Below are 27,425 nucleotides of genomic sequence, written 5' to 3'. Positions count from 1 at the left end.
TAAATCCTCAGCTGCCCACACTGACGGTGGATCAGACATCTTCTTTAGAAACTGGCTGGTGATTTAATGGGTTTCATGGATGAACATTTTCATACTTCTCTCGCTGTGCTGCAGCTTGTGTTTGAAAAAAAAAAAACTTCCTCTGAGCTGTTTGATTTATCAGGTGGCTTGGATATTAGCATCGATTCACTGAAATGTACGTGGGTTGGCTGTACATCCCCTAAAAGTAAACTGAATGGATTAAGCCAAGAGCAGCAGGCCAGATTATTCCCGCATATGTTATAGTAATCTATATAACATAACAGGAATAGTCTTTGTTTGGAATTTAAACACATGATAATGGTATCTACAGGCTGAAAAAGGGGACAGATGATCATATTGGTTTATATTTTGAGGAAGAATTTCTTCCTGTACAGCAGGTAAGCGATGAGCACCCACAGTGCAGTTGCCCACAGGCTTTGGAAGAGCCACTCCCAGTGGCTCTCCTGGAAGCGCATCTCCCAGCTGAACGGGAAGTAGAAACCCAGGAGAGAGTGGCCAACATATACAAAGATGGAGTTCATCCCTGAGGAGGAGAGAAGAGAACAACACCAGATTTTATCAAACAGGACTCCTCAGCATTTTTCAACCCAGGTGTTATTCATCATCTGTCATGCTATTGCACTCATCACCTCCTTGAATTTGGACAAAGCAAGTATATTTAAGCAAGCAGTGCGAACTTTGAACCGCTTTGAAAATATGCATCAGTTATATATTAGTCACTTCATACCAACCTAATAGTCAAAATAAATGCTGGCATTGTACAATTCTGCAAACCACCTATGTTATTTTTGTGAATTTCATATTTAATGGATATGTTTTAGTTTTCAATTTGTAATCTAATTGTTATTTACAACATCTATTGCACTTCTGTCCGTCCTGGAAAAGGGATCCCTCCTCAGCCGCTCTTCCTGAAGTTTCTACCATTTTTTTCCCTCGTTACAGGTTTTTTCAGGTCTTTTTGTCCTTAAAAAGATACCGGTTTTTGTTGCTTGTTGGTCTCCAGCAGTGGTCCGCTGCTGTATGTTGCTGTTAGCAGCTGTCCTGCGAAGATCTTACATCATAAACCAACCCCTCCTCTTCCTGATGAGGAGACCAGCATGTTTAAATGTAATTTGAGCTACTTAACTTTAGAAATGCTGATATTATATCAATGGATTGTACAAATTTACCATATCCATGGTTTGCAAAAGTGTACAATACCAACATTATATTCTGCTGACTGGGCTGTTCAAACACTTATCTCTGAGTCTGACAAAGAGCAAAAAAATAGCTTGCAGAAGAGAAAAGGCAGCTATTTTTCTCTTTTTGTCTATTTTTATCAAAGTGTTGCTAATAACCTCTTTAAGAAAACAATATGTATTTTTGAATGTGGTGAAGGTGTGCAATCATTTGCCAATCATGTTCTTATTATAATTAAAGGAAACACACCCTTTTAACACAGTGAGCACTTCAATTTGTGAATGAAAAGTACCTGGGTATATGAACGGCTGTCCGCCCCACCAGCCTTTCATATCAGTGACAAAGTACATGCCTCCCAGCAGCAGGAAGGAGAAACATCCCATGCACATCACATAGGACAGCGACCTGGAGAAACAGACCATCAGCAACAATTTACAACAACATCAACATTTTACTCCGTACATTCGGGCATCACTAAAATGTTAGTGGCGTGAACAAGGGTGTAAAAACACAGAGTCTATCAATGCTGTACTGCAGATAAATAACACCCAGGGGTCTCGAGCCAATCCAGCAAACCGTGGGACAGTTTGCTGGATTGTTCTAAAGCATCAGCGGTGGATCCTTGGCACGTGCCCCGTGGAGCCTTGCCAGCCAGCCATGTCCCTGTCTGTTCCTAAGTGCAAGAATGTTTGATGTAATATCATCTGAAGTAAAATGGCTGCCTCCTCCTGGAGCCTCCTTGCAGTGGACCTTTTTTTTAATTTTTTTTTTTTTTTTATCTCAGCTGAAGTGGGGCCAAAAAGGACTCTTAGCTGGGAGTTAATTACTTCTAGACATCCAGGCAGAGACTCGCACTCAAGAGCTCAATAACCTGTGTATGATGAACTGCCTATAAAAGCCAGGCAGGTAATGGCGAGGGATGAGCGCAGCGTTAGCGGGGGCCCCTGTGGAACATCATGAAGAATTTGCTTACACATCACAGATGAAATGGTATTCTTCCTGCTGCAACATTAAAATGATTCACGTCATATTAAGGGGAATGTGGGAGTGGAACAAATGCACAGGTCGTAAAGTAATCTACGTCGGGGGTTGCAATTGGGCTGTATGTCATGCAAAACCATTACAAACATTTGTCAAGATGCCGTGCCTTGTTTCACCAAAAAGGCATGTGAGAGTTTGGGAGAGGTTAGACTACACTGTACAGACGCTTTTCCCAGAGCCCGATCCTATTCCATCTCACAGAGCTGGTAAAATGTGTAGCGAGTGAGTGGACAGGATAAAGCATCCTTTATTTTCCTGGCCGTAAGGAAGAGTGATCATGTTGGGGAGGATGTATAACCGCTCCACCTCACACTCCCGACAGCACGGGTGATTATTTACAGTCGTAGCTGTCGTTGGAGGTAAGTAAACGCGTGTTTTAGCAGCCTTGATTTGTGCCTGTTGGAAAACCATCCTTTCTTTTGTGAGGAAAAGTGGCTGGATTTAGAGGGTCAGGAAGCACTTACCAAAGGTTTTTATTGACAGGTATAAATCCTCCGTCTCGTGTGCACTTAGAAAGGATGGCCGCAGAGATTCCCTGAGGGTGGAAATGAAACAGATTTTAAATCGATGGAGGGCGATATAGCGAGCAGTATTGGGCTGCTAAAACGTGAGACAACAGAATCAAGCAGGGCTGGCAGATTAACCGATTATTTGGAAGTCAGATGAACAAGGTGCCTCGAGTCACAAACACAGTATCGTACTACAAACACACAATCGTCAAAGAGCGCCCCTCTGAAGTCAACTCCACAGCCTTATTAACAAAGGACCTGTGTATGATCTCATGAGCTCTTTATCAATAAAAGCTCTTATTGTCTCATCTATTTACCTTTACGTATGATTTAGATACTTGAGGAAACATTTTGTGCTCCAGAGAGAAACCCAGGGCAGCGGATCAGAATCCGAACATGCTTGTTAGGTGGATATCCATCATGTGTATAGATGACAGAATCGATGGGGTGGAAATAGCCTAGCCGGGGCTGGATTGAGTCTCCAGGCTATCCAGGCAGCAGGATGTGGGCCGGGGCTGGTATGTGGGGCAATCGCTCAATTTCAATCTCTCACTTCTGCAGCCTGATCGTTGGACTTTAATTAACAGGGGCTGTTGTTTATTAGGAGAAAGATGCATTGCTGCCCCTGAATATCAATCTGCCACAGAACTCACACTACAGTGAGCTGTGGTGTCAAACCTGGCTTGTCATTTACTGTATCAACATTTTTTGGTTCTACGTGAACCTCCTGTGCATAATATCAATCCTGTGGTTGGGTGCCTGCAGAAATGAGCTCCCTCCTCCACTAAGGAACCCGCTAATGTCAAGAGCACATGTCTGAAACAAGAGGCAGTTCAGCTCTGCTTACCGCCTCCCCTCTGAGGCAAAATCATATTAGAAAAGTCAATATCAAGAGCAGGCCAATCACTAAAACTAATTTTGCTTTCTTTGTTGGTGAAAGCATTTTGTGGGGCTAAAAATAGGTTTAGCTACTGAGATTAAGGAGGAAATCAACATACACAGCAGAGCAGGATCACATGCTGTATTCAAACTGTACACATGGTCTGTATCTCTTCCCAGGATCAATTTAAAAAAAAGCCCAGCGCTCTCTGTCAACCATTGCAATGTGAGGAAATCTATTTTATTGTTATTCTCTGTTTCAGTTAACCAGGATCTGTACTGATTCATCACTAAACACTGTATGATTGTGAATATAACATCTCCGACATCATAATCTTGAGCAGCATCCACATTAGCTGTGAAGCATTAAGCGGTGGACCATGAGCTACAGTGGCAAAACATAAAAGCCTAATGTTTATTTATTTCCTCATGTGTTACTTCATCACTCTGTGCCTCTGGGAGAAGCCGAATGGATCTAATTTATTTCACCTCCCTCCAGTCACACGCTCTTCAGTGATAGTCAATAAGATTCAACACCAGGAGACATAATGGGGAGATTTGTCATTTAAGAATTGAGGTTAATGACGTTAAATTCTCACAACAGAATTTCAATTGATTCTCACATATATGAGCAGGATTCTTCCCGATTCACAAACACAAAAGACCCATTTCGCCAACTACTGGACTTCTTATATTGGATTTACTACATAAATATTGAACCTATTACAACCTTATTGGAATATACTGTTGTTGTATTGTGTATAACAACCTTTGTGTTTCTGTAACAGCAGTGTCCATCTGTCCTTCCACCACTTTGGTGCAGACTGAATTATCTTAACATCTACTGGATGGATTGTCGAGACAAAAACGTACAGATCTCTCCGTATTCTCTTAAGTAAAACTTGCAGATTGACACTTTCACTTTCAAGGCAAAGTCTTAACAGCTAAGAAATTTATTGGCATATAATTTGTTACAGACATTTATGGTTCCCAGATGATGAATCTTTGAGAGTTTGGTGATCCCCTGACTTTTCCTCTGACACTACCACGAGGTCAATTTTTTTTACTTTTGAGTAATTGTCTCAACATCCACAGGGGTGGATTGCTATAAAGGCGAGGACCTACTCATTTCTTAAAAAGAAAGTTGCTCAGCGGTGCATGAAGCCAAAGAAGTTCGACTTGCCCGGTGCAAATTTACCCAGATCTTTCACATCAGTGGGCCCATATAGAACAAGTGCAATAGAATTTCATCAGCCGAGGAGAATCTATCTGGTTTAGTCCTTCACCAACTTGAATGAGGATGAAATTATTTAATCATGGGGCTCTTCTAGACTTTTGAAATGTCATCAAATCAAATCATTTCCCTGGGCTGTGATGCTAAAAGAAAATTATCCACTCATTTACAGAAATCTCTTTTACAGTGCGAGTATGGAAAAAAAGTCTTTTTGGGCCCCATGTCATCCCATGACAAACCCCAAAGTTGTAATTCTGTGTTTTAACCACTATGGCAACCGGCTTCAGTGCATGGCACTGGCTACGGTTACATGCACACCAATATTTTCCCATTATTCCCAATATGACAGTATTCTGAGTTCGATGTGGGTCATGTAAACGGAATATTCAGTTTAAATCTACTGAATTCTTTTCTAAATTTAGCATTTTCCGATTAAGACGTGGGATATGCCGGTATTATTGGGGTTTTAACAGAATTATTTAGACATGTATAGAGCCAATTCAGAAAATGCGTCTCAGTTGGGGTTTTTATTGCAGTTTGTGAGACACGGCCCCTCTTCTGTTCACAGTTGGATTTGTGCATTGTCAAGGATACGTTGTAAACAAACCAACTCTTCAACAATTTGCAAGGTTGGGGTAGAGATGCATGTAGAAAAGCCCACACTTCTGGTCAGAAGAAGAAACAACTTCTTCTAAACATTATGAAAGATTTGGATATCGACACATGCACAAATATTGCAGCACCGTCCTTTTGAAGAAGGGGGTTGAAGAAAGAAAGAGGAAGGCTGAGCCTGCATGGTCCAACAAGTCACACTTGTAGGAAACTTAAAAAAAAAAAAAAAAAATTTGATGCAAAGACACAAAATGACAAGTAGCTCCAGCTCTTATACTTTTTCGTTTCCAGGAGTGTTAGTGGAATACTGAATTTCATTAGCCATGTAAACAGCTTAGTAGAATATAAAGTATTTTTCAGAATAGGGGCAAAAAGAAAAAAGGTATTTTGTCCATGTAAACATACACACTGTTCCCGGGGGCTTGTTTGTTACCAAATACCTGCTAAACTAATGACTTTCCTATCTGCCTCGGCTGCACTTTGTATTTAGTCCTAATTAGCAAATGTTAGCATGCTTAAACTCTAAACTCTATAACATTGTTGCTGTGAGCATATAAGTATGCGGATGTTAGAATTTACCTCAAAGCTCAAGGCTGCCTAAATGCAGCTTCACAGAGCCAGCAGCATGACTGTAGACCCCTTGTCTTGTTTCTTTTCTTTTCTTTTCTTTTTTTTTACATGCTGATGTATTTTTTTTCATTTGTAGAAAGCACGGTCTGGAAAGAATACACTGCTATCTTGGGCCTCAGAGAGTGAGATATTGCATGTGATAATAGGCTCCACAAATAAACCTGACTTGCCGTGAAAAACCTATATGGCAGATGTAGTACTGATAAGACAAGGTAAATGGATTAAACTGTTTACTTAATTTAAGAAATTTTAGTGTGATTTAATCCCATTGGTCAAACAGTTACACATGCCAGTCTGAACGACCATCATATTTAAAACAGCAGAAAAGGCACAGTGGCATAGAACAACTACATAACTTAAAACTAGTGGGATCTGTTACTGTATTTTTTTTTTGTCTGTGTCTCCAGTCCTCCTGTTTTCATCCTGCTCAGTTTGATTTCAAAGGCTGAGTGAAGCAGCCAGCTCCTCCAGCTCCATCATCGCTTCAGGTCAAAGCGCTGCCAGTTCAGGATGTCTGCTTCCACAGCATGCAGGCTCCCACTAACCCCATTTTGCACACTGGCTACATCTCTGCAGCATCTCACTGTACATATATATATAAACAGTGGCCAAGCACTGTTTGGCAGGGCCTGGTCTTTCTACATGAATATCTGTCAATCTCGTTAGAGCAGACTAACAGCCTCCTGTCGCAGGTTTAGAAATGCAAAACGGGCTTTCTCATGTAACACTTGGCTTCTCCCTGTGGGACACATTCCCCCTCTAAATGAAATAGAGGCCAGCTTGCCGCTTCTTGTGTTTTGAGACCACCCAGAATGAACAGATCTGAAACAAATACAACCTTATATGCTATTTGAGCAGATTTATGGAGAAATATATATATTTTTATTCTGATTTCGAATGGACTTTAACGTATTTCTGTTATACCACTTCATCCATACTTTCTTGTGATTGTTGTGTAAATGTTTGTTGAGACTTAGTGTGCAGGTATATGAATTAATCATGCTTTTCATCCAGTGCTCCTGATTGCAGCAGACTGTAAGTAATATGCACAGCACTTCTCATCTAAACCCACATATGCGGCAGTGAGAGACAGTGTGTATCCCCCTGAGGCGCTGGATACCCATGTCTGCCCGGAAACACAGCCACACATGGATGTTGTTTAATTGTACTAAGATCACACACATGTCCTCTACTAAGTCCTGCTAATGAATGGCTTCGGCAGGCTATGACTAATACCCGAGTGGCTGGAAAACAGTTTACCTGCTAGGCGAAGTAAAACAACCAGGCCATAAAAGTGCTAAGCACTGTGAGTCATACAAGCAGGACAATGTTTTAAGTGATTTGTTGTCTTGGTTTTAAATTATCAATTGACTTTTATACTCGCTTCCCTCACCAGCTGTGTTTATAACCTCCACATGATGTAACATACCAGGATGACGGCCCACACTAGGAATCGACAGAGGATGCGGGTGTTCATTCCCTTGTAGAAAATGATGATTTTCCCAGCCTGTGGAGAATGAGGCCGAGATAAGCACAGACACCACAACTCATTCAATCCAACATTTAATGAGAAATACCACATAAACATCAATAACCGCTGTGTACATGCATTTGCCCTTGGGTAACTGAATACGCCTGGGATGTGGGTGTCTATGTCCCTGACGGGGCGGTCACATTTCTGCTATCCTGTTGAGCCAGATGTGGGGTGTAAGACATCCACACCCTCTGATTAATTTGGTGATGATGAATATGTTTCAGCTGAGGACATTAGCACGGGCAAGCACAGACGAGGGCAGCGGACACCTGCCGTGTCGCCTAAGACCCGCTGACGGAAGGGCTCAGTGCTAACCGCCCACCGGGAATTGAGCAATGCGGCTGCTTTTGCGTGGTAACTTCCCACAACACAAATGGTTAGAAGTGACACACTCGCCATCAGAGGCTCAGGTCTAAAGACCAAACGCTCTCTCCTCACTGTCTAACAACATTTTGTCATTAAAGCAGGGCAGCTGTGCAGATACAATTAGGCGGGAAAGTGTCTTTCACATAACCTTCGTTTAAGTACACAGTTGACTGTCGTCTCGCTGTCTAATAAATGGTTGTTTTAACACATTAGCATTGACGAACATCACTGATTCTCTAAGTGAGGAAGTGCTGGTATAGAAATTTTGAAATATCCCTATTTAATCACACATATAAATGCTGAAGGGTTTAATTGTAGGAAATTCAGAATTCAGTCTTACACACCTGTTTCCTGCATTTGATCAGCTTTCACTGAGTAAGTCTGACTCAACATTAATCAAAAAAGCTGCTGCTCTCAGCCAATCAGAGGCAAGTATTGTGCGACCTTAAGGGGCAGCTCATCCAAATCATAGATGATTATGCAGTTTTTTCTCACCTACTGCTACTTGTATCCGCATGACCAGTATTTCACATTACAAGCTTTATGCTGGAAATTCACTGTACTTCAAAATGAAGAGTGTTTCTTTACTAATTTCAAGTGTTAACAAGTCATATGCGGTCCATTCAGAATAGACCCGCGACCCACTTTTGGACTGCAACCCACCAGTTGGGAACCACTGGTTTAGACTATATAGAGTAACAGCTTATTACTTAAGATTCAACATAGAGTATACATATGTGACAATTCATCAACATACCTTCATATTCTCAGAATAATTTAGCTGAATTATTCCTTCAGTCTATGCAACATAGGTGAGTAAATAGTTAAATTATTCTGAGAATATGTGGTGAATTGTCACATATACTTTACAGAAAATCTGCTGAACATCTACAGAATAAATCTTCAGAAGTGTTAACGCATGTAGCATCATAGAGAGCATTATCCCTATTCCAGCAATAGGAAATTTAGAATTAAACAATGACAACAGAATAATACTGACACTGACTGACACAAAAAAGTCTGAAATATTAGAAATACTCTTGTGCCACTTGTTGAATCACACAGGAGAAATAAATGATCCATCTCACCTGCATCCCCAAGAATCCCATGACAACGGAGTTGATTGTACCCAGAACCCCCTCTGGGTCAAAGGGCTGCGTGGTGTGATACATTTCCTGGAAAAAGCAGGATGAAAAGGACAAGCAAGATTGTTTCAAAGGCTTTAATTCCACCTGCAAGGTTTAAAGACAGATGGATAAAACAGGCTGCTAATGACTGGTGTGTGAAAAAGATCTTACTCTGCATGTGGGGTATCTGTACATGTTATCACCAAACATCCATCTATCAATGTATCCTGCTGCGCCTCCAGTGCAGTTTGGGTAAAGACCATCATCACCAATTCCACCAGCTCCCAAGTATCCACTGATAACAAACAACATAGTATAATATTAAAATATTAAAAGAAAAAAAGGCATTTTAAAGCATTGAAAATGTAAAATTAAAAAAAATAAAAAATTAAGGATCAAATGAACAAAAACAAATGCATGTCTCAAAAATGTTATTTTAGAAACATGACACAGATAAAAAGGAGGCTGAAGCCAATCACATGTTGGAATAAACATTATTGCTACCATTTGACCTCACACTGTGAACACTGAAGCCATGCAGGGTCACAGAAATGGAGGGAAAAAAACACACGCAAAAAGCAGCACTGAGCAGAAGACACAGAGCGAGGAAGATGGATCCTCTGCCTCCGCTGCTCTTATTGCACATGACAGACTGAGATTGGCTAATTATGCCCTCTGAAGCATCCACCACAGGCCCATAAATCACAGCGGTTCACAACACCAGCAACACAAGGTGCACACTAACACCTCTGCTGCATCCCAACAGCCCCAACAGCCCCAACTGGAGATTATCCCAGCATGGAGAGATTTACACTTTCAGCATATGTGGATTACTGAGTGGATTGGACTGAGTCAGTTACATGAGAGTGGGAGCCTTGCTTGGACTTACGTGGGGCAGTTGGGCACAGGCATGAGCAGAGTGATGCAGAGCCACAGAGTCTCCAGCAGGATGATAATCAGCCACTGAGGCCAATAAAGGACCAGATCCTGAACGCAGTTCCACCAGTGATTCTGAAAAATACACAGAGCACAAATCTTATTTACATAAAATAGTCTTCAGGTCCATAATTTCTTTTTAACATAAAACATTTTGGTGTACGCTTGGTGGGGCTGTACCGAACAGTTCGAAAACTTTAAAGCTTCATTCAAAACACTGAAATACAAATTCTAAATCAACATTCGAAGGCTGCACAGCTTTTTTGAGCATATATTTTCATTCTGTTTAAACCCAGTATTTCTGCACAGTCACAGAATTATTCCTGAGTGCCCGACAGCAGGAGCTCACAGCAGAAAGTACACTTGTAGATTTACAAGAATGATGTCCTACTAGGAAAGAGACTTACTGGTTTTGCATTGAAATGTGTTCCCCTGTCGAAAAGTGTTTCCCTCCAGTAAATGCGTAGCACCTTACTCGACGGTTAGGGTTAGGGATAACAGTTTAGATAAGATTTAGGCAGGGGATACTCATACTGACAAGGAAATAGTCAACACTGACACAGTCCCAAAGACGCAGCCTGCTGCCATGGATCAATCTCCAGTAAACCATGGTTTTGTCGTGATTGGTGGTGAGAACATAAAACAGCTCTGATATTATATGGCAGTCCCCATTGGCTGGTTGGCTCCCATGCTAAAAACAAGCGGATTTATGCTAGCAGCAGATCTGCTCGCAGCAGAAATGCAGTCTGGCAGCAATCTAACATCGCCATAAATTACATTTGTTCATTAATGAAAGTTGATTCAATAAAAAAAAAACACTTATTTATTTAGCCAGAATTAATTTATTCAAATTGAAGGTTTGTTCAGGGTTTTTTTTTGGGTGATAATGTCATAAAATATGACGTGATGTGATATGATTCCTGAAGCTGCTTTCAAAAACCTCAAGAGAAGATTTTGAAAAGCTGAATTTTGGTACAGCCTAAATGCTTGACCAGTTAACCCAGCAACAAGATAAAAACAGTGAATGACATAGATGGACCTAGACAGTGAATTAGCTGATTACAACTGTGTGTTTCAGGCTGGACTTTCCCTTTCTCCCTGGTGTGTAATGACAGACTAAAGTGAAGTTGACAGAGCTGCTCACCGCTCTCAGAGGGATTTCTTTCTGGCCCCAGAAAGTCTGCAGAAGAGAAAGGACAAAGTAGGTGAAGCCCAGACGCTGCAGCACTCCAGGGATCCTCAGCCAGGACCAGGACACTGAAATACAGACAACAACACACAACATGAGCCCTCATTCTTTGATACCCAGTGATAAATATATGACCTTACAACTCAGGTACAAGCACAGATATAACTCAGTGTTGTAAAGCTATTCCTGCTGATCTGAGCAAATTATAAATCAGGAAATTGATAATACTGGACATGAGAGCATCTTTTCAATCATTCCACTATTACGACTTCCTTGAGGAGGATGATGGACAGTGTGACACATGGGGAAATGGTGTCTGCCTTCAGGGTACGGACATGTCAAGAACGTGAGAAGCTAATCAAAGATTCCCAGTTATCTCTTTGTCTCGACAAATTGGGGAGGATAAGATTGGCTCATGGTTGAGAGATTGATGGTAATCTACACATTAGTTAATTGAAAACCTCTTTGCCGCACAAAGTGCTGTGAAAACAGCATAATCCCAATCATTGATCCGGACAAATCAAATAAGAGGCGGAAATGTCTCCTTTCACAGGAAGCTCTTACTTATGACACATTTGTTAAATCTGCCGGTTACACCCCCACCAGGATAATTTACTGTTTTTGTCCCCCCATACAAGTGTCACTTAAAAAAAAATTATCACGGAAGTCACAGTTTTAAGGTGAACTGCAGAAAACAGTATCATCTTCTATTTCACTTTCTGATCAATTTATGTAGTTTTTTTGTGGGAAATTGAGACCCTTTTTGACGTTCAATATCATTTAACGAGTGAAAGCTCTGCTGTCTGCTTCCCATCTCTGAGCACTTTCAGTGATAGATTGAATAAAATAACGATTTCATTGTGGAAGTGAGCAGAACTGAAAAAGCCATCGAAAAGTAGAGCAAATAGCTTGAGCCGAAAACTTTTCAAAAAGAGGGCTATTTCTTAATTGAACATCCTCTGAAGGCTACTCGACAGCAGGGGTTCAAATCTGACTTTCCCTGACTGATCTTTTCTTGTAACTTGTCAATATCCCAAAAAGAATAAACAGAGTCAGATGGTCAGATAAGATTTTGACAACAAACTGTCGCCTGAAGCAAAATAATGTTTTTCTGTGTCAAAAACTTCTAAGCAATCACGAGAAAGAGTTATGTTTTTAGCTTTATAATCATCTAAACTAACAAAGGAGTGTGTGAGGGACAAAATAAAAATAACCAAAATTGTAGTCTCAAGGTCAGCGCTTTCACGACAGTTAGGACATCTAAGTGTAGCAGCGTTTATTTGAAATGACTCATAGTTTCAGTCAAAGGTGAACACCTTCTTCTGTCTCATCTGACATTGAAATGGTTTAACATATTGAGCCAATATGACTCCATTCTCTTATTAGATCAAACCCTGCGACCGAACTGCTGATGACGTCCTTGGAGACAGAGGGCAAAGCTGCAGTTTATGGTAAAAGTCAGTGCTGTTATGATCAGCTCCAGCAGCAGCAGCAGCAGCAGCCTTCACAGCAGCTGCATGGGGCTGAGGAGTGTAACACTATCTGTTTGTAATTGTCCATTACCACAGCGGTTTGTTTTTGCTCAATCTGCCTCTGTTAAACGTCCCCTGGTGCTGGATTTTGAGACTGCACACACAATAACAATATTTTTGTTAACCCAGTTACACAGACATCCACCCAGGAAAGTCCATTAGCACGGGGAAAGGCTAATGTGTGAAGGGCGCCCTGTGCATCCCCAGGTGGACCATGAAATGGGGATTTTCAGCCCGCTTCCCCTAATTTAACCCCTGTAGCTTTGGCTTTTATCACAAATCTGGATTTAAACACTTACAGCATCTCTGTCTTTGTCACCTGATCAACTGCAATTAAGTATTATCACAGCTTTTAGTGTTGTGGATATTATGAATATGCCAATTATAAGCTGTATAGCGCTGCAGCTAGTGATTATTTTAATAATCAATTATTCCTACAACCTTAACTAATGTCATATTTTTTTTCTCCCCACAAACAGTCAAAAGCCCAAAGACATTAAGTTTACTATAATGCAAACACAAGAAAAAAAGGCAAGTTCTCACATTTGGGAACATTCAATGTTTTACATATTCTCTCTTCTATGATTTACAATGGTGCACATTGACATTCATAGGCCAGACAGTAGTGGTAGGAGGAATAGAGGTAGTAGTACTACTACTGCAAGGCTGTAGGAGTGGATAATAAAGTGGGGATGCTGATTTATAATGTTCACGTGCTCTTTAAAGTTGCTCCTCTGATCTCTGTATTCAACATTCATTGGCCAAATAGCACCAATAGTATTAGTTGTAGTGGTGGTAGTAGTAGTAGTAGTAGTCGTATTTGTAGTAGTATTATGGCAGACAGAAATGAAAGGAGCGGTAGAGTAACAGCCACAGTCTGTGTTTTAGTCATCTCCTCATTATAGAACAGTGAGTAAAGAATAAACAGGATTTTGTTTATTGAATTTTTGTTCCGTTAACTATGCTACAAATCTTGCACCTACATGGTCCGTCTCTTGGAGAGTAGTTGAGGAAACAGAAGCCAAGCATCAGGAGAACAACTGTCCTCCAGGTGATTTTGCGCAGCAGCTGCGGGCAGCTAACTCCTCTCCTCTGCATGGATCTCAAAGCCAGCACCACTGAAGTCCCAATAATAAACACAAACCTGGAATAAACCACAGTATTATGCTATTAGGACACATATATATTCACACAAATATGCATATTTGTATGGATTAAAATAGGACTGAAAATGTCTGAAAGTCCTCTTGCGTCAAACCTACCATGGCATGACGAGATCTGCCACAGTTAGACCTGCAACAAATCCAGAGGCATATATTAATATCAATAGACACACAGAATTTGAAGTCATTATATAGAGTTCACACTTCTTGTCCTTTTCTAATCTCTGCAATTCAAAAGGACTACGAGGTGAATAAGGAACAATGTTATGTCCTTTAAGTGCTGCTTCAGTCATTAACTTTCCATTTTGAGAGGTGAATAAGTATCTACAGTCCTGTGACAGCAGCAAAGAGAAGATTAATCAAACCACCCCTGAAATCAATACAGCCCCGAAGATGTGGTAAAGAGGCTATTATAAGATTTAAATTGAGAACACCCCTTAACAGTGATATGGATTTAATAAAAGTTGCAGTAACGTTTTTACATTTTTGTAAACTTTAACCTACCGAGGGGGAAAGGGGTTTTTCACTTTTTAACTACCACTGTCTCTTTGAGTCAGAGGCGCCTTGCTCCTGGGCACTTCAAGAGCAACTGCTGCAAGAGGGAAGAACAACTCATTCACTGCCTCCTCCCATTCGTCCCTCCTCCCTCTCGTCTTCTCCCTGGTTGTTAATAACAATAAAAATCTATGGATCGTGCCTTTGATTTGGCTCATATGAGGAATGGCATCCTGTGTGTTTGGTTTGAGCACACGTTTATCATAATTACTGACAACAGGTCAGAAAATGCTGCAGACGTGAGTTCACATTTTAATTTCATATTTGACGTAAGGTGCAAGGACATACATGAAAGGAATGGCTCAGATTGTTTTAAGTGGGGTTATATGAGGTATGTATCCACAATTAGTGTATTAACAACAGTAGATTTTCGGTCAGCACAGCCCCAGTTTGGAGGATAAGGCAGGATTTCGTGGGCCACAGAAACTAAGCAATGTACAGCTGTGGACAGGGCTGCAGCAAAAACGTGTTTTACCCACCTAAAAACACACAGAGAAAAAAAATCAATATCTGTTTAAGTGTATGCTATAAAAATAATATATTCACAACTTCAGGGGGAACTGAGGCTGTTATCTATGCTCTCCTCAAGCCACCAGACTCCACTGACAAAAACTGTAATTGCACCATGCAGAACACAGGAGCTGCTGGTCTACCTCTGCTTGCATCAGTTAAGTCTGTTGTGTTAATATGACTTTGGTGAATCCAAGCTAAAAAACACCAAAGTCACACAATTACACATTAATCAATCGCAAATCGGTGGACCAACAGCTCCCGTGTTCTTTGAGGTAAAATTACTGTTTTTGTCAAATGGGTCTGGTGGCTTTTAAAAGACAATAATAACTTGAGTTTACCATCAGAGAGGGCTGTCTGACGGCAAGGTAAAGTGATAAAAAGATTCTCAATACAGTGTACACTTAACTTGACACTGATATTTTAGTGGGCTAACTTACATTTTGCTGCTGAATATGTCTACAGCAAGTACAATGTATATCCTCCATGCCTACTTCTCCAACCTGGGGACATGCCGACCAAAATCTAATGCAGGTAATATGGATAATAAGTACCTTATACAACTTCAAAAAATCCAAACCTTTAACATTACAAGTGTCGGCTCCTTCAATGAAACAGACTGACCACTGTGAGCTGCTGGTTCTTTCAGACATTAAATCTGCTTGTATATCAGGGGAAAGACAATGAAATAGGAGTTTAAAATTGCTATTGCTGCAGTTTGTACTATAAAAATACTATATGAGCTGTAGTGGTAGTCTTGTACTTCTGTGCATATATCTATACCATTATACTGTACCATTCCATGGTGCGTGCTGAAAGAACCAGTATCCTCCTCCTCCATAGTTGACAAACACCATCACTGTCAGGGCAAACCTACAAAGACAGTTCAATGAGTTCACACTATAGCACACACTTTAGGAAATCAGTAATAACTGGATTAACCTTCTTGCAGTGGAGTGAATAATGCAAATATGGGTTACTGTTTTAAATCTATTATAAATACATGAAATTCAGAATAAAGCAATCATATCTATGTTTTCTTATCATCTGACTAATACATCTTATACAATAATAAGTTCTGAATTAAAGTTAAAGAGGCCAGAGGCGGGGCTTTTTTATTCTGTCACACTCCAAATGCAAGGTAATGCAATCTAAGCATTATGAATCACTCAGGAAATGAACACTTGTCCTCTGGATCTCCTCAAGCAGGAGTGCTGACTAAAGACTTTGCGTCTAATATATGATACACTTTATACTTTAGCACCGGCCAAGGCTGCTGAAACACAGCACACGTGATGGAGTGCTCCACTGAATCAGACACTGGAGGGAAGAGAGGTGTTTGCGTTGCATGTCAGAAAATGGGTGGGGGGCGATTACACAACACAAACTCACAGGGGAATGTAAATGGTTGCATGGTCAAGCGGCTACAGTGGTTTGCTCCGAGGCAAATTCAATTTTTCACCATCCTAAATACGCGAATGTATGCTTTTATTTCATGTTTTATTTAATCAAAAATATATTTTTTAAAAATATCATCAGAGGGTCTTTAAGAGCCATAACATAATTAGAACAACCTCTAAGAACAAGACTCTGTGATAAGATGCACTGTATCTACCTCTGCCTCCTCTTGTTTTTCTGCCTAGATTTAATTAAGAGGTGCACCAAAGCCATTACTGCTCTTTTAGCCCCAACCTGCTGATACAAGATTTTAATCGGCCACTATCATCTCAAAAGGGCTATTAAAGTAGAGTAAACCCTGCTGCATGTGTCCATGTACTCTCTCTCTCTCTCTCTCTCTCACGCAGGCACACATATGCATGCAGGCTATCATTTAAATTTTGACGAACATATCCATTAGTCGCCATAGTGATAAAGACAGAGGTTAAATCACAGGCCAGATGAGACCCAGTGAAAATCCCTGCAATAATAGGACAGGCTTATTAGACACCTTTTTAATCACAACACTGTCTGTCTGTCTGTGAATAAGAGCTTCATTTTAGGCAGATTACAAACACCACACACATGTGACACTAATGGTTGCTAATTATGATTAAGGGAAAGTGCTTAAAGAAGTATTTCACTGTTAGAAAGGTGGTCTTTTCATAAAACTATTATGTCTATGCAGTAGAAAGACGCAAATTGTTTGAAATTGGTGCTACATGACCACAGAAAACAGAGTAAAAGGACTGTGGCATTTGCTCAAGAGATTAAAAAAAACCTAAAACTGTAGAATAATTCACTGCACCACACTGTACCAGTTAGCACTCCTGCTGGTGGATGAAATAATTAAATCTCATCCGTTTGACACAATGGCATCCATCTGGTTACAAACTGTAAGCTTAAACATGTTTTTGAAAACTTTTGAGGCAAAAATACAAAATAGGAAACAGTATGGCACCTGCTTCTTCTTCACAAATGTTTGTATTACCAAACAGTATACTAAATTATGTGTATGAAGACATTTTAGGCAAAAAAACAGGCAACATAATAAAAGAATAATGGTTTATATATAATCAGCACCGCCTAGTTTTACTGTTTGATCTCAATTTTTTCAGCCTCCATTTTGTGCAGAAAACTGTTTGGGACCCACTTCCTGTTCACAAACTCTCACTATTACAGCCAAACAGCGTACTAAAATATATTACTGAAAGCATTTGTGGCCATAAAAAGGCAGTGCAGTAACAAAATCTTGGTTTAAATTCTGTAAGCACTGCCTAATTTTACCATTTGATCAGAGTTTGGTCTGAGTTTGAGAGACAGAAAGCGGGAGAGGCAATAATATTTTTTTTGTTCGTACTAATAAAGCTATTTAAATTTGAAAAGTTTGAAAGGAGAGAGAGAGGGGTGGGTCTGTCTGTTTGTGTCTATGATGGCGGCGTGGGTGGGCGGGCAATACAAAAATGTGAAAGCACAGTCGATAGATCAAGCAGCAGCCTGAGAGCCTGCAAAATTTGGCCGGATGGCACAAAATGTGTCATCTAGCAAGGTTTAATACTGGGAGGAGCAGGGGGATGCAGGCACTGGAAAGATGGGGGGAAGTTTATCACACTTCATCTACACAGACTACCTACTTTGTTAGGTTGAAAATTGGCGCAGCATCCCTTTAATTAATATGATATGCACTGAGATCACTTTGTTTCATGTTGCGGCAAAGTTAATACAAGATAATGTCCAGGTTGAAGCACCACAGGCTAGTTTCTAATCAGGTTGAAGTTGTAAATATCCCTGTGAAGCACTCCAGTGAGCATTTGTCACTTCACTAATAGACTTAATTCACGTCTGGGAATCAGCATTCATGATTTATAGCTAACAGATTACACACAGACGTGTCTGTCGTGCAGTAGTGACAACTGGGTACGACTGGCTGACTGACGCTTATGGACTTCTTTGATTTGAATCACTGTACATGCATTACCAATTAGAGTGTTAGCTTAGTACATTTCCCCGTTGCAAATGGATAGTTACGCTCTATCACTGCAGAGTATTGAGTTACCTACAGTGCAGGCCATATGAAATACACGGATATCCAATCTAGTCATAATAAATTACTGCTTGAGTCGAAATGCCAAGGTTCCTTTTTTTTGTGTCCAAACATGAGAGCATATCTGAAACCAAATCAGAGGAAAACTTGGAGCTTAGTCAAAATAAGGCCCAGAATGAGTCAGCCACCTGGTGTTATATGCGACTGACAATCCACTGTATTGCCGTAATAGTTGTTCCCTCTGTTGTATGGCACTGCTAACTACTGACAGTGCGATTTTCAACAGAAACCGGCGACAGGCTTTTAGCAGTGCGGCACAAGATTAAAATCCAAATCCTTTTAGAAAAATTAACGTGCAACCGTACCCCACCGTTCTCTGTATATCACGTCAGTGGAGCCTGAGCAATGATCAGAAAAACCTTTCAGCTCAGAAGAAAAGCCTTTTGCCTTCAGAAATGCCTCAGCATTTATGGTGGATGATGTGTCTGTTCACTATAGAAAGTTGTTTGTCAAGGAGTATGGATCATAAGTCACAGGGCGGAGGAGGCACGCGCAGAGTTAATCTTGAGCGCTGAGTCACAGTTTGATTAAGTGTGTTGACAGGTATGAGAATTTCCAGTATTACCTATCAGGGCATCAATATGTGACAAGTATCTGTAACCTCAGAGTGACATTTCAGCTAATAGGATTGAACAGGCAGGCAGAACAGAAAGGGAAAAGAAATCGAAGTTTAGCCTTTCCTTGAACCTTTGCAAGTTCTAGTCTAAGTGTACTCAACCAATTCAGCTCCCACACTAAATAAAACTATGTGGTATTTTGAACTGAGCACATATGCACAGTGGTTTCAGATGGCTCTTCATCCAAAAGGAAGCCACAGATGGAGAAGATGCCAATTGTCTGCTGGATGCTGCTCTGTGCTGCTGGACTTCCTCTCGCTCTCTATTTTGGCAGGAGATCTATGGCCGTGTGGATGTGTGCTGATATGTTGACGGTATTATTACATCAATTATTTGGCAAGGGGGAGGTCAAAGCCACACCAGCATCCTGTTTCCAGAGAGGCGTGCTTTGTGTCTACCCCCAGGCCACAATTAAACCTAGCAGGGAGCCCAGATTCAATCACATGCATCACTCCTGTCCAACAGAAACACACTGTTCCAAACCCGAGACACTCTGATATCAGAAATCATGCCCAAAGCTATACCGCCTGATAACAAAAGCTTGGGGGAGCGTGTGGCCAGACTGTGACCCCTGTAATTATTCATTACGTTGGGCCTGTAGATCTTCATCATGCCTGAGACTGCTCTAAAGAGAATTAGCATGTGAACGAGCCGCATGTGGTGATAGAGTGATAAACAGGATGGTTGTTGATGGTGCACATACCCTCGGAAAGTGTCCAGTGAGCGCAGACGTATTGGTTTAGCTTTAGTGGTGTTTTGTTCAGCCTCACAAGCCTGTGCTTCGGCCTGTAAAAACAATTAGAAGATGGACAAAATCATGTCAGAACTTTGGCTGTTAAATAACTAAACACTAGTTTGGCTCATACACAGCTGTATGAAAAGTAACATCATAAATTATAGTAAGTGACCATTGTGTATTTATGTTGAATCCTACTGTTTCAACTTGCAACTGCTTTCTCTTTCTGTTGTTGCAGTTAATCTGTTAGATCACTTGTTAGATTACTCAAGATTATTCAGTTTTAACGTATTACAGCAATAATTGTTTGGCCAGATAGAGGCACCAGAACACATACTAAACACTGAATGTCTAATGCATCATAAATTTAACAAGGCAAATATATTAGCAGACATGGAGCGACACTATTAATCACTATACTATAATATACTTCATTGTGTTTCTTGTCACTTGATGAATTTAAGTCCAAAATTCACTCTGCTTTTGGCTGTTTTGGTGCCCACCACCTGAAAAAGATACTAAGCTCTTTAGTTGCTATAAAGGGGTTTCCATCCACATAGTATTGAAAATTTTAACCAGACAAAAGAAAATGCCAATATATGTGCTTTTGATATGCAAATAGTAAGAGTTTATTACGCAAATTGCACAATAAATTGTGCAAAAATGCACATAACAGGTGGATGGAAACACACCTTATGTTCACTATCTAGCTGCTAACTTTGTCTTTTGGTGCTTGGTAGGTATTGTGCTATGGATTTATTCGAGCTTTTTTGCTCAGAACTGCTCCCTGCTGGCTGGAATCACAGTTGATGAGAACAGAATTAATGAACCAAAACAGTTAAAACCAAAACAATGAAAGTTTCCAAAATTATCGTTGCAGGGAACTGCAGAGTTAGGTGATAATTCTCTGTAGGTTTTCCACCCTGGATGAACCCTTTCACATTGCATGCAATAATTTAATCCAATGTTAATGTGAAAATATTGATGAGTGCAGCTAAACTGTAGTTGCCTCATATTGCTTCCAATGTTTATATAATTAAGTGCTGATTACAAGACCTGTTTTAAAGTCCTGCTAATTAGCATTATGTTTGAAATAACTCTTCTGTACCATTGATGAATTATAATGCCTATGTAATAATTGAAGTTCTTTCTCTCACAGTGGTTCCATTAGTTTGTATACTCTCAGTACTTTAACTTTCAGATTTAAAAAAAGTTGTGGTTGAAAACAGCGGCGACTCTATTAGAACTACTATCAATACTGTAGAAACCACAAAATAAACATACATGTAATTCGAACTTATTTGAGGATTGTTACATAACTAAAATTGTTCTGGGATGTAAAAATGTTGACAAAACCACAAATCCAAATTGCCACATGGGTCATTGGCCATCTCTCTATCTTGGGTCATCCTCTGTGCTTGTGTGTCGGCGCCTCTTTTTCCCCCTCTCTGTAAAGGCAGCACTGAGATGACTCTGGCCTGTTGCCCTCTCAGTTGGATTAGCCTGACTCGCTGGCCTCCATGCAGTGGTTTAAAGAGCCAGAGCAGGAAGACACCAGCACTAATATGTGATGATTGATCTGCATGCCATCCAGGCAGCATATGGAAGACAGAGACATCTTGCTTGGAAGAATGAGAGGAGCCATTCATGCTCACCAAAATTACACAGCAGCTCTTGCCATCAAGCTACATGATTGGACGGATACGATGCTCTGCCGCTTCCAAGTAAGTCTGCTGTACAATTGGCTCCGCTAACATTTGTATCAATCATTCCATTAGTGTCTCCCAAACGTCTTGATGACTGGAGTCTCAGAGCCATTTTGGTATGCATCTCAGGCTGCGTGGTTAGCCAATAAAAATAATGCAATGTTACTGTTGGATTAAGGAAACTTTAATGTTCAATTACAAAGGAAGTAAATGATTTTCTGGTGACACAGCTACTTTGTGTTGTGCTCTTTTAAATGCTTCAAAATCTGTGAAATTCTGGGAGTTAAGGAACCAAAAAGGGATATAAAAATTATTTTAAAAATAAGGTTTCCATACATTTTTCCTCATACACACAATATCCATGGGAAAAAAACGTGGCTTTGATCATATTGAGATGTTTAGTATCTCAACATTAAACAGTCTATGCCGATGTGACTGCCACTCATTTGATGGAAATCATTTGATTGGTTTATGATTGATCTAAATGTAATCAATCAAGTCACTTATCTGTGTTGTCTCATTGCAGTTATTAAGATATTAATAATCTAATGCATTCATCAGTAGCAGCATTTTACTTACATTATCCAATGAGTACTGCCGGCTTTGGCAGCAAATGGTCTTCATAAATTTTGATGTACAACGCCTCCTGTAAGTGGGACAACAAGTCTAAGCTGCCTGGTTCTGATGGAGATGGAATCAGTGCAGGATTTTCATTGAGGATGATGTAAAAAAAAGCACATGTACCTGTAGATGTAGGGTGCCACAATGAATAAGAGAGTGATTAGAGCCAGTAAGAGAGCTGCCACCAGAATGGCTGCAAAATAACAAAAGGAAATGTTTACAAATGGACATCGGATTGGACCAACTGACGTCATAGTCCCTCTGTCTGGAAGTCTGTGTCAGGACCTTTATGCTGTACATCTCTATCAGAATAGGATCTGACTGCGGATAAAAGGCCTGATATGCAGTCCAAACTGTCTGCCTTACTCGCCTCTGGACTCCCTTGTGGCTGTCTGTCAGTCAACCAGTGTCAAAGGGGATCCCTCAAGTGACAAACAAGGACCTAATGGAAAACTCTTGGTCGATCCATCTGCGTAATCTAACCCTGCAGGCGTACGAAAAGGAAAATGTAAGGCTACACTGGAACAAGGAAAATAAAACAAAGACAGAGGAAAGAGCTGGTCTGCCAGAGGGCATCATAGATGGGAGAAGGGTCAAGATGAGGTTTACAGTATGAGAGGGCACATACACTGCAACTGAGGTGTCTTTTGTCTGCTCAATAAATAATTAAATCTATCAAGATCATAGAGCGATGACTGGGGTAAAGATTATGAATTCATTGTTTATAGGCTCAGTTTGTAGTAGTTAGGAGCATCTATTGGCAGAAATTGTATATAATATTCTTAATTATGTTTACATTAGTGTATAATCACCTGAAAATAAAAATTGTTGTGTTTTTGTTACCACAGAATGAGCCACTTATATCTACATACAGAGCGGATCCTCTTCAATGCTGTTTCTACAGTAGCCCAGAACGGACAAACCAAACACTGGATTTCTTTCTACCAAACTACACCTGCCAACTGCATCAATGTGAAGAAGGAAGTATTCATCCACTGCAAGTGGATACCAATACCAATTAATCTAATGTTTAAACTTCTTTTATGCAAACAAAAATGCATCTACATCATTGCCCACCCATAAGCACCAGCTGCTTTGAAAAATCCCTGAGACATTTTACAGCTGTGCTACTGATTATAAAACTATAATACATGGGCTCAGGAGACATCAGTATGGTCTTCTTGCGTCAAAGCACAGGAAATAAGGGGGCAGTACATGCTGTGTTTGTCTTCAGTGGAAAAACAAACAAAAAGAAGCCATTTTAACCTGAGCTTAAATCCACACTATGACATCCACTCTGAACAAAGAGTGGTCGCTTAATCACCTCGGAAAAGTCCTGGCATCTCCGCTGTCCACTCATAAAAGCACCATAAAGCTCTCGGCACATGAAGTGAAACAACACGAGATCTCTGCAACAGAGAGCCAGGTTCGCTCTGTTAGTTACTGTCACAATAAATAGTAGTGGACGCTAAACAACTAGATTAAGTTCCATTCATCGAAGTGTCCGCTACAGTTGAACAAATACTTGACAGCAGTCGATATTCTGGATTTCTTTGTGAGAATTAAGGCCTCGGCAGGTGACTTGTGGTTTGTGGTACAATGCAGAATACAGTACTAACATGATTAAAGGGTGGATCTGATTGCAGCTGCACAGAAACGTATCCTCAAAGAATACCACACCCATCGAATGACCTCATGAAGCCACGTGGGCGATCAATCTGAGACGCTGAAGTAAACTTTGAAATGTCCTAGCAGGGCAACTCTAACCTGTCTTGAGCTGCTGACCAGACCACTACTTAAGCTGAGCAAGTCCTATGGGGAGTTTGTATAATCATTGGTCTGCGGAGCTAATGGAAGCTCATCATACTGTGAGGGGTGCCGTCACACTGACCATATATCTGCTGGGATAATGGCTACTTGGCCTTAAAAGTCTGATCTACAACATAATCTGCAATATTGTTAAGTAGAGTGTACATTATGGAGAGAGACGCTTTCAAAATCCCATTACGCCCTAATCCTTCCACACTCCCTAATGTATTACCCACAATCCTCCACGCGTGGAGCCAGGCCTTCGAAACAAACAGAAAAGCTTTTCTTTTATCCCTTTTCAAGAAGGCATGTCTTATCTGATCAATACACATCATGTCCCAGGAGACAGATGAGTATTACTGCTCGGTAGATGTGGACGAGCCGAGTGATTCTCCGCTTTGCTGACTCAATTAAGTAGAGAGTGGATCAAAGGCTTGTCCTGAGCGTGGACGCAGGTTCCTTTACTCTTACTGCGTCTCCCCCTAAAGCAGTTGCGTTTAACTCTCTCAAAACTGTGCGACTGATTTCTGAATGTCATCATCAGTGTTGTGCACTTACGCAGGTATGCATTGTTTGGTCTTTTATCCACAGCGTAAGTGCAGATGGCTGCCTCGGACATCTGGATCCAAACAGAGTAATGACCACCTTCTCCATATGTTTGACTCCACCTGCATCCAAAACAGTGAAATATTGACACACACTTCCTGTTAAAGCACATAAAACTACAGGTTGTTTTTATTTGATTTTCTTTGAAATGCTACTTCCTTAAAAGCATGCATTAAATTACTTTTTTTCATCCAGTTGCTGTTGCTATAAAAAAAATATCCTTTGATGGTTTTACACCTATGAAGCTCAGGAGCACCACCTAGTGTCCGCAGACTGAAAGTGCATCCCTCCGTCCCCGTCATCTCCAGTTTCAGGCCCCAAAAACATGCATTACACACTAATATTGATCCACTGTTGGGATGACATACTAGCTATCACTTGGAGTGTTTTTTCAAAGGGGAAAAGGAAATCAATAGCAGCACAGTCTGGTTAGAGACCTCAGCATTGATCTAGGAAGCCTCAGAGCAGACCTCTGAGAGGGCGAGAAAAAGCATCAGAGGCTTGTCATGTTGCAACCGAATCTCTGGCACCATGTTTACAGGTGACCCCCGGATGGAAAACTCTGCCCTGATGTCTTGTCAGTCCTGATTGTTTATAAATATGCCGACTGTCTCCTCCAGTTAACATCCCCGCTGAGGTTTCCGCAGGACGAGCAGCTTTGAAGCTTTAATGAGCTCTTTTCATCAATATTGGAATGTCAGGTCTTATTAACCCCAAAAAGGCTCCTGATCGATACCCGGGGAGGTGGTTTAAGGGAGGGCATCAGTCAGGTCCAGAAAGCAGGTCAGGATTACTCCCCCAGCCCTGTAAATAATCTCACAGACTGCTGATGCAATCATCGGATGCCTCCGCACTATATCATGGCTGCAAACAAGAGTGAGGCACTCCCACAGGCAGTTAATACATGTAAGCAGGAAACAAATCAGCATTTTTTACCTCTTTGGATTGTGGGGGGTTTAATGTTATTGATGCTTTGTTAGATTGTTAAACTTGTTACCTGCAAAGAGTTGCATTCCTGATCTGTGACTCCACTTGCAGAGTCAGAGTGAATTTAGTGCTGATCACTGCAGATGCATTGTTGTTGTTGGGCTTCACCGTGACCAAATGCTGGTACACACACTGAGGAGGAAAAAAAGGGGGAAACACTAATGTACTTACAACAATCACAGGACACTCAGGACAAATCTGATAGAGTGACGATGATTAAAGCTATAAACACCCGGGGATTTTAAGGTTTACTTGTCAGAAATAACAATAATTTATGTAGTAGAATGCAATCTGGTGTGCTCCTGAAGGTATGACTAAGGATTACAAAAATTAATTAATTAAAAAGTAAGGAACAAAAAATGAAGAAAAAAATATGTAAAAAGTAAAATGTAGATATATTACAGTAAATAAATCATATGGATGCGTAGGAGTACTTGAGAACTAGATTTGGCTGGATGGATTTGGATGTCAGTTTTCATTCAACATATAAAGTAACTGCATTTTCCCCTTCTTTGATAAACAAAATATTTAATAAATACAAATGTAAATTGACTCTGTTCTATATTAAATGTTTGATTTATTTTGAGGGTATGCAGTGATGCAGCTGCTATTTATTTATGATGTATCTGCAAAGATACATTTAGGAAAAAGCTACTAAAGGCAGCTAGAGATCCTCTGCACTAAGCATCCCATCCAGAAACAAAACGAGTGCTGATAATTCTACGATCCTAATCTGCAATAATACGAATATTTTTAATTTTACAATGCAACATCGTAAAAGAATCATTAAATCCTACTTCTCAACATTTTAAGGCTATTTGATGATTGCTTCCAAACAATGTAATAATACTTAAGGCCTTACATTAATGGTTGCAGTGCCTTTAAGAATCTATGGTAACCCTGTTTATGGAAAATGTAGGAGCCATTGTTTTTTAAGCTTGACTAAAAGGACTAAAAGTCAGGATATAACAGATTTTTTAAATCATTTTTTAAAGAAATGTTTTTCATATGAGTCCCCTAACTTCAGGAGGGTCCAGAGCTACATCACTAGAGTAACCTTTAACCTTTCTGGAAAGATCTGAGTGAGAATCATAAATGTCAAACTTGAAACTTGCTTTAGACTGTTGACTTTTTGTTTGTGCATTTAAAATTGACAAATGAAGAACTTTAGTAATTTTGCTGACTTATTTAGCTTAAACAGAGAGACAGAGGGACAGAGGGAAGGAAGAGACAAAGAGATAGTTTATATTCTTTACCTTGTAGCAGTAATCTGACGTGTAGTTGACCTGCACTTCTTCTGTCAGCTGATTATGAAATGTTAACACAGCCTGGTCCATTTTCAGCGTAGGACCTGCAGAGATTCAAAGCAGCACTGATTTATCATGTACATACCATCACTTTCTGTACATCATAAACAGAAGATAGCAGAAGGGTGTTTCAGATCACTATCCCTATCAGGATCATAACACAAGTCAATACTATTGACAATGTTCCCACACTACTGACAAAACCTTTTGTCATTATGAATGTTAACTTTGTTTATGGAGACCAAACACTGACTCTCTCAAAAGATGAAGAGTGCAACTGAATATTTTTGAAATGACATAAAGTGACAAAGCACTCTTTTGTCAAATCTTTCACTGCTTCAGACTGAACACCAGAATGAATCACAGAAGACTCACCTGATTTTAAGTGTCCTCCATAGCTGTTAGTTACAAGGATCAACAAAGCCAGACTTGCTTGTAGCGGCCTCCTGGGCTCCAT

The 27,425-nt window shown here is 40.4% G+C and overlaps 1 protein-coding gene across 1 annotated transcript; it reads right to left on the bottom strand.

Annotated features, from left to right (window-relative positions):
- Nucleotides 1-383: 383 nt before the first annotated feature.
- Nucleotides 384-27,425, bottom strand: si:dkey-192p21.6 (uncharacterized protein LOC565246 homolog). Its single transcript, XM_042502784.1, has 18 exons — nt 27,344-27,425; nt 26,918-27,012; nt 25,672-25,793; nt 24,627-24,736; nt 22,383-22,452; nt 22,218-22,284; nt 19,900-19,982; nt 15,835-15,911; nt 14,073-14,103; nt 13,794-13,954; nt 11,234-11,346; nt 10,043-10,164; nt 9,325-9,448; nt 9,115-9,201; nt 7,556-7,633; nt 2,727-2,797; nt 1,514-1,626; nt 384-565 (listed from the first exon to the last, which is right to left on the bottom strand). The coding sequence occupies exons 1-18, from the start codon at nt 27,423-27,425 to the stop codon at nt 384-386; spliced, it is 1,788 nt and encodes a 595-aa protein (XP_042358718.1).

Source organism: Plectropomus leopardus, chromosome 15 (assembly GCF_008729295.1).
Source record: "Plectropomus leopardus isolate mb chromosome 15, YSFRI_Pleo_2.0, whole genome shotgun sequence".
NCBI classification, from domain to species: domain Eukaryota; kingdom Metazoa; phylum Chordata; class Actinopteri; order Perciformes; family Serranidae; genus Plectropomus; species Plectropomus leopardus.
Note: the sequence above shows the minus strand (reverse complement) of the source record. Positions and strands in the feature narration are given on the sequence as shown.

What these genes read in the sequence shown, in the direction of transcription:
- si:dkey-192p21.6 (XM_042502784.1), bottom strand. Translation starts at nt 27,425, where the DNA reads ATGGAGCCCAGGAGGCCGCTACAAGCAAGTCTGGCTTTGTTGATCCTT. An exon ending in TCAGCACGCACCATGGAATG is followed by an intron (nt 14,104 to 15,834) that starts GTACAGTATAAT and finishes GATTTGTTGCAG; the next exon opens with GTCTAACTGTGGCAGATCTC. An exon ending in CCTGTCAATAAAAACCTTTG is followed by an intron (nt 1,627 to 2,726) that starts GTAAGTGCTTCC and finishes CTGTTTCTCCAG; the next exon opens with GTCGCTGTCCTATGTGATGT.